General features: G+C 33.2%; 1 protein-coding gene across 1 annotated transcript; it reads left to right on the top strand.

Annotated features, from left to right (window-relative positions):
- Nucleotides 1-484: 484 nt before the first annotated feature.
- LOC132756666 (kyphoscoliosis peptidase-like) lies at nt 485-4,396 on the top strand. The gene is made up of 4 exons (XM_060747798.1): nt 485-648; nt 938-1,050; nt 1,806-1,925; nt 2,334-4,396. Exons 2-4 carry the CDS (start codon nt 950-952, stop codon nt 3,286-3,288), a joined length of 1,176 nt encoding a protein of 391 aa, XP_060603781.1. The 5' UTR covers nt 485-648; nt 938-949; the 3' UTR covers nt 3,289-4,396.
- Nucleotides 4,397-8,371: the final 3,975 nt, after the last annotated feature.

Consider the following 8,371-nt stretch of genomic DNA (forward strand, 5'->3'; position numbering starts at 1 on the left):
AGCAGCATTTGTCATTACATTGTTTTTGTCCAATGATTATCTCAGGGTTTATTTTAATTGCAAATTCATAATGATATTTTACTACTAAATTAGTACAGTTTATGACATTATAAATTTATTGTGATTAATGTACCGGTATGTTTGGTTGAAGATATTTGATAGGAATATAGATGGTCATTGTGTAAACGGCATTGAAATCTTTCAGGTACCGACTTACAATATCTACAATGTTGATTATCTTTTAACTGTTCTACTTTGATCACAAGATTTATTAACATGTTTAGTATCTTTTCTAAACTTCATTGTTGGCACTGGTAAATTCTTAATTCAACACACTCGAATATATAATATTCGTAAGATTAATACATTTATTGTTGAGTACACTATATATTCATGAATATAACCATAGTATAATGAAAAAGAAGTGCTAACTTTCCATTCTAAAAAGGGTATAATTGATTAAGAAATGTAGTAAACTAAATCTCTTGTCAGGTGAAAGAGAACAGTAGCGGAAATTCTAAATCAAATAACGTTCATGTTCAGGAAAACGTTGAAAGTCAAAACGAAATTGAAACAGATACCAGCATCAATAAGCAAGATAACAATGAAAAAAATGGATACTGGAAAATAGATGAGCATGCTAGGAAGGTTTGTTGTGTTAATTAATAAAATATAATTTCAAAATAAATTAGTTAGATGTGTATAATTACAAATGGTTTCTAAACTTGTAATGTAAAATTTTACACTTTTTCTACCATTTTCTCATTCAATTAGAAAAACAAGATATTGATCACAAAACGGTGCTATGTATTCGTTTGCGATGTACGAGTAGTAGATAGCTTCAAAGATGATGTTATTTATGTAGGAAAAATGGTTTCAGAATTGTATGCTTTCACAACGGTATGTTTTTTAAAAAATTTCCTCCTTACTTTTATAGGCACCTAAAGGTATGCGGAATTCTACAGACCTGGTAACTTATTTCTCATCCTTTTCTAAAGATACAAGAATGATTGTCCGAGGGATTTTTGTCTGGATTTCAGAAAACATAAGGTAAGCGCTTAAAAATCAGACATGCCAATTTTCATCTTAGTTTGTTATTATCAATTCGTTAAAGATATTTTTAAAATACTTTTTGTTATCAAAAGAATACAAAAAATGTATTTTCAGTTAAGATTGCTTAGTTAAAATTAATATTTTTTAATTGTAGAATACCATAGAAAGTTATTTTCCGCAAAACGTTTTCTATGTAGTAGAAAGAGCACCGAAACACGAGGCTATCTGATTTGTACGAGGGAGCGTAGCCCCCGAGTATTAATCAGATTGCCGAGTCTTTTGGTGTTCTTTCTCTTTTGTATTACAGTCAAACATTAAAACACGTTCCCTGTTGTCATAATATGAAACCCCGGGAAAAAGTAGCCAATGAACGGGCATCTGAATCTGATATTTCTGTCACTTTCCCTTTCTCTTCCGTCACAATAAGTAAACCCCAGCAAAAATGGATATGCTCTGGAGTGCGGGTAACTAATACCTGCACTCCAGTTAACACACTGTACATGTAATGTATACGATTTAAATGTGACACATTTTCAAAAGAAAGGTCTCCAAACTATGATACAAATGTTAATTATTGTGTAGGTTCTAAATACATGTACCCCTAAAGGCTTTTGAGATAATTGTTAACACACTATAACGTATTACCACTGTAGATACTAATATCTACCTGTTGTCCATAACTTTCTTTAATTTGTATGAAGAACCTACATTTTTGTTGAGTATCTATATTTAATGTCACCATTCTTGAGCAGATATGATGTCAATGGGTATCTTGGAAGATCATCTATGGCGCCATGTGATGGACAATCAGTGTTAACATGTGGTAAAAGTGTCTGTGCGGGTTATGCAAGAGCATTCGAGCTGTTGTGCAGGTTTATCTTTGTTTAAATAAGAATGGATTAGTATTGATTTTCTTAAATTCAAACTAGATAACTATCATAAATACATGTAAAATAATTTTCTTAACATTTAGACATCTAAATTAAGAATAGCATGAGGCTAAAGGGGCATTCATTTTGGAAGTATGAACCCGTCACTGTTATTAGGATTTTTAAATGGACGTTACGGCACTTAAACACTTTATGTTTGCATTATTTTAGAAACAAACGTACGCTGTTTAGGTAAGCTTGCTCAAATAGAAGTCTTTAGCATCTCTGGAAAGAATTATGAGAATACAGGGCAAACCACGTGTTATTCAACCATTCAGGAGTACACAAAAATGTTTTAAACTAGTTATGACTTTGATTTATTTTCATGTAGTTCTACTTTAATTTTGATAGGGATGCTGCGATTCCTGTTAAGACGATATCTGGTTTCTCAAAAGGTTTCGGCTATTCTCCATCTGAACCAATTTCCTTTAAGCAAAACACAGATCATGCCTGGAATGCTGTTCAACTTGAAGGAAAATGGCACCTTTTAGATTGTACTTGGGGAGCTGGCTACGTTGAATGGGAAAAAAAATATTTCAAAAAAGCATTTGATGAGTTCTACTTCCTTACAGATCCAAAAGAATTTGTTTCTGATCATTTCCCATACATGGATAACAACATCGAAGAAAGTCAGAAATGGCAATTGCTATCTAAACCTATAAGTCTCGAAAAGTTTAGCAGTAACGTGAAGTATAGTCCACAAGCTTTTAAACTAGGTGTGCTGCCAGTCAGTCACAAAAAGGCATATTTTGAAATGAGGGATGAATTGCAGATGACACTGCATAGTACTGGAAATGAAGACATTTACATAAATTCAAGATTAATGCTTGAATATGGACAAAAAGTACAGGAGAATGCGACGTTTTGTTATCAGGAAAATGGTCTTTTCAAAATTCTTGTTCATCCTCGAAAACCAGGTATGTATACATTGGACATATTTGGTAAATCTTTTTTGGATACAACAAATGAAGGTTGTTCACATTTGATGCGATATAATTTCAAATGTACAAAAGTAACGGACAAGAATCATGAATATCCAACTGTTTATAGAGGAACTTTCGTTGAAAAATGTTTGCTACACGAGCCTTTGAATCGTAGATTGCCTTCAAAAACCGAAATTCAGTTTCGCATCTCATCACCTGTGTTGCAACAGATTATGATAGACCATACATACTTTGAGAAGAATGGAACAATGTTCACAGGCAAAATTACAACAGGTGCTAAGGGACATAAAGTAAATATATTAGGTAAAAGGACTGAACCAGAAAGCAATTGGACCCACTTGTTTTCTTTCTGCACAATCTGAATGTAACGTTTTTAAAGTTCTCCTGTCTGGACACTGTATATTCAAAATTGAGTTTTACTTGGATGTGTTTATTTTTAGGGGGTCTCGTACTGTATAAATATTGAATGAAGATTACTTTGAAACGTTAGTAGACGACCTAATTGAATCATTTCTTCATTGCATTTGAAATTGTATACTCTTTGATTGAGAACTAACACTGTTTAATAACATCAATAGTGTCCTATGTCCATTATAAATTATCTTATTATGCACAATATATATATGTACTTCTCTTCATGACGGATGAAGAAATTGAACATTTGTTAGGTTGACCATCTTTTTTAATTTTGTTAAACTGAATTTAAGTCTTTCATCTTAGCCTATCTGTTTCATAGCAAGACGAATCAGTATCATTTTTTAAATATACCATTTGCTTTTTCCGTTTGACTTTTAGAATGTACTCAATTATGATGGTGGGCAAAATAAACTATTTTTTCTAATTAAGCTCGTGATTGTTCTTCGTGTGTCAACTATGCTATTTTTTAAAACATCTGCGTTCAAAAAATACTAAAATCATGTGTGTAGTGTACCGATTCATAATCTTATTCACATTTAAAAAAAACCTGACATGAGCAACGTCATGTAAAAATGGTTAAAGTTAAAAGTGCTGAAATACGTTTTTACATAAAAGCTCGGGCATAACTAAAATAAATCTGCTATAAATGTTAATAGTGTTATTTATATTATTTGTGTAACTATAAAATATCATATGCAACCGTTTCGAGATAGATGAAGAAGTTCAAAAATTGGCTCGAGTTAATCAAAGAAAAAAACGCTCCATAGTAACTGATAAAAACATGCAAAAAGTCAAGCTTATCATTGATAAAGATGCAATGTATGTACTTTATTTTACCCAGATAGCCGATATCGCAGGCATATCAAAAGGATCTGGAAAGTCACTTTCGTGTCCGCTCAATAACTTTAAAACTGCTGAATATTTTTTAAATACCTTGGCACAAGTGATCTCCTTTAAGCTGGTTTAACTATTTTACGCCAGTTCGCAAGTGTTACAATAAGATTTGGGCCACCAAATATGTCGATCATACATTTTTAAGCGATTGTCAAAGTCATGTACGTTTGTGAAATTCTAATAACTAGAGGCTGTTCTGTCACATCAAAGTATGAAGAGATGTACATGTTTAGTCTTAAGGAAAAATGAAAACCACTTCAATAAAGTTCGCCCTTCGACTGGAAACAAAGGCTTAGTGTTGTACATGACAACACTCCTACACACAAAGGAGCCACGATAATTTTTTCCCTTGAAAACCGGGTGACTCTCCTGAAACATTCACTGTATTCTCCAGACCAGACTAGACACACTATTAATTTTTCCTCTGTCCTAGACTGAAAATAAACGCATCTTTCAGGTCTTCGCAAGAAGACTAGAAATGGACTGGGCATTTTTGTAGGAGATTATATCGAATGTTTGAAATAGAAAATTGTAAAATATTTGCTCTTTTCTTTATCTAATGATCAAATTGCATTAAATATTAACCCAACCTCGTATTAAATAGTTCAACATAACTATGTACTATTACCTATGAAATTTTCTTTTTGTGTTTCATTTATTCTATGTTTCGATGTAGATAACAAGTTTTTTTTAAAAAATAAAAATATTTGCGTGAAATTGAACATTATTCATCGGTCAATAACAGATTCTAAAGTAAACTCCCAATAAATTAATTGATTTGCTTTTCTTTGATTATTTACTACCTGGTGCAGTGCTCACGAAACCTAGAAGTTAAGTTATTTTGGTAAATATTTGCAAGTTTAACATTCTTGATTTCGTTCGATCAATTTTACAACTTAATGAATTCAACATCTGAACATCTGGAGCATACTTTGTATTGTGTTTATTTTGGTAAGTAAAGACATTTAAAGAAACCAGATAGTAATGAGATATTAAGTAACCGTCTCTTTCTAGTATAGCGCAATAACATTAAACAACACGTCTTATGTCATTTGTGCAGTTGTCATTCAACTACAAGCTAAAAGTGATATATTACTGTATTTCCTAATGCTGTACTAAAATGCTGTACTTACATGTGTGAGATAATAGCAAGTCTGCTTTGTTGTGCAAGATGATGTCACAGAGTAAATGAAACTGAATATGACATTTTTATACGATATATTTCTGATTTATTAAACTAATGATATTAAACTTAACAATCCTTTACTTTGTCTATAATACAGACATTACAAACATACTTCATGTACATAAATATAAAGAGTAGTAAAATAAATCACGAAATAAAAATAACAAAATAACAACACAGAAACGAAATTCACTGCTCTTCTAAAACATAAGACATATAAGAAAAACAACTTGAAATGCTGTCAAACTCTACATCGTGTTTGAAAATGGCATATATTAACATTTCGCAAAATGGGAAGAAATTAATATAGTGTGTACATTTCACCGCGACCCTAAAAAGTATTTCAATGTAGACATGTAATTGAGGTATTCCTTGACATTTACATAGTCCTGACTTATGAATGCCTGCTAATTTGATTTTGTTGCATGTTTCTTTATTATAAAGTGATCAATACAATTCATAATGTGATTGGTTACAGAATAATCGTCGTTCCGTAGTAATTATTTGAAAGAAACAATCCCGGTATGAGCTTTGATATGATTTTAAACACAAATAAAATAAGATATGTTGAACAAAATATTTTTAAAAGAATGGCATAAACGATTTCACATGCATCACACTGAATATATAATTATAGTATAAATATTCTTATGAATAAAATATGGTACACAGATATGAAAGGCAGTGAAAAATAAACTGAATAAATATATTACGCATAACAAAACGAGCAAGGTTTTCAAAGAGTATTAAGTAATTATATCTTATGGACTATTTTTAAAGAATTTATGTTCAGAACAATTGTTGTGTTTACATAATCATATGGTAGAATGTTGAAACAGTTATAAGATAAAATGGCGGCATGGCCGAGTGGTTAACGCTTCGGGCTAGTAATCTATTGATCGCTAGCCGCATGGGTTCAAACCCCGTCAGGGGCAAATTGCTTTTCTTTGAGCAAGAAACTTTACACTCATTGCTCAGTACTGGTTGGTTCCATGAACGGATTCGAAAGTGTGTCTATAAGCTTATAGCTTCCTACACAATCGAACTAAAATAAATTCTGTATAAACCAAGATAAAATGTCTACACATGAATACTAAATATCAACAGAATAAACAGAATTAAATGTGCCGGAAGAAGGTAGTATTCTGCCACTTTAGGTAGGACTTTTACTAATAAATCTATACACTTTTCGCTCTTATGAAAAATATACAAACATATTTCTTTATTATAGTTATTTTGGGATATACACACATATACATTATCATGATTCTTCTGTTTCAAAATTACACTTAATATTTTGATTAAAAATACAGCTTTATACACTTTAAACATTTGTGTAAAAGCAAACAGTCTATCAATGCCTTTATCAAGCTGTATTATTATATATCAAAAACATTATACCATGGCTATTGTTTTGCTTTCTAAACTGTGAATGTCGAAAAAGTTAAAACAACAAGGACAGGATATGCATTACAAAATGAACGTTAATACTTAAAGTAGCTTACATTTTGCTACTGCATAAGTTACTACAGACATATCTTTTTAACAAAGGTTTTAAAAAGTAATCGAAAATAATAATCTGGTAAAATTACTTAATAAAATTCAGTAACAAAAACATGTAATAAAAATCAGTTTTATTTTTATAAAACCTGAAAATTATGAATGAACCTGTATAAATATATTACCCCTAATCTTCAATTTATAGTAGTATATGCTGTCTTAAATATATAAAACTTGGCAAATTCTTAAAAAAAACACTTTAAAAATACATCTATATTTAAATTTAGACACTTATAGAAGCGGGTGCGACAATTGGCACTGTGTTCGAACCGTAGGTCCGATTCGCTTGCAATTTGCACTGTTTTTTTAGAAACTTTGAGCGCAAAAGTATATAAGAAAAAAACGAAGCGAAATAGGCCTAATTGCATTCCGACTTGGTGCCGGCCCTGTATTTGGGCTACGGCCATGAGACTTGCAGGCCGTCTAGTGCTTCCTCCAAAGAGTCCAACAGTGCAAATTGCAAGCGAATCGGACCTACGGTTCGAACACAGTGCCAATTGTCGCACCCGCTTTTTTTAGAAACTTTGAGCGCAAAAGTATATAAGAAAAAAACGAAGCGAAATAGGCCTAATTGCATTCCGACTTGGTGCCGGCCCTGTATTTGGGCTACGGCCATGAGACTTGCAGGCCGTCTAGTGCTTCCTCCAAAGAGTCCAACAGTGCAAATTGCAAGCGAATCGGACCTACGGTTCGAACACAGTGCCAATTGTCGCACCCGCTTTTTTTAGAAACTTTGAGCGCAAAAGTATATAAGAAAAAAACGAAGCGAAATAGGCCTAATTGCATTCCGACTTGGTGCCGGCCCTGTATTTGGGCTACGGCCATGAGACTTGCAGGCCGTCTAGTGCTACCTCCAAAGAGTCCAACAGTGCAAATTGCAAGCGAATCGGACCTACGGTTCGAACACAGTGCCAATTGTCGCACCCGCTTTTTTTAGAAACTTTGAGCGCAAAAGTATATAAGAAAAAAACGAAGCGAAATAGGTCTAATTGCATTCCGACTTGGTGCCGGCCCTGTATTTGGGCTACGGCCATGAGACTTGCAGGCCGTCTAGTGCTACCTCCAAAGAGTCCAACAGTGCAAATTGCAAGCGAATCGGACCTACGGTTCGAACACAGTGCCAATTGTCGCACCCGCTTTTTTTAGAAACTTTGAGCGCAAAAGTATATAAGAAAAAAACGAAGCGAAATAGGCCTAATTGCATTCCGACTTGGTGCCGGCCCTGTATTTGGGCTACGGCCATGAGACTTGCAGGCCGTCTAGTGCTTCCTCCAAAGAGTCCAACAGTGCAAATTGCATGCGAATCGGACCTACGGTTCGAACACAGTGCCAATTGTCGCACCCGTTTTTTTTAGAAACTTTGAGCGCAAAAGTATATAAGAAAAAAA

The sequence above is a fragment of the Ruditapes philippinarum genome, unplaced genomic scaffold (assembly GCF_026571515.1).
Source record: "Ruditapes philippinarum isolate M1 unplaced genomic scaffold, ASM2657151v2 ctg9390_1_1_1_1, whole genome shotgun sequence".
In the NCBI taxonomy this organism is placed as follows: Eukaryota; Metazoa; Mollusca; class Bivalvia; order Venerida; family Veneridae; genus Ruditapes; species Ruditapes philippinarum.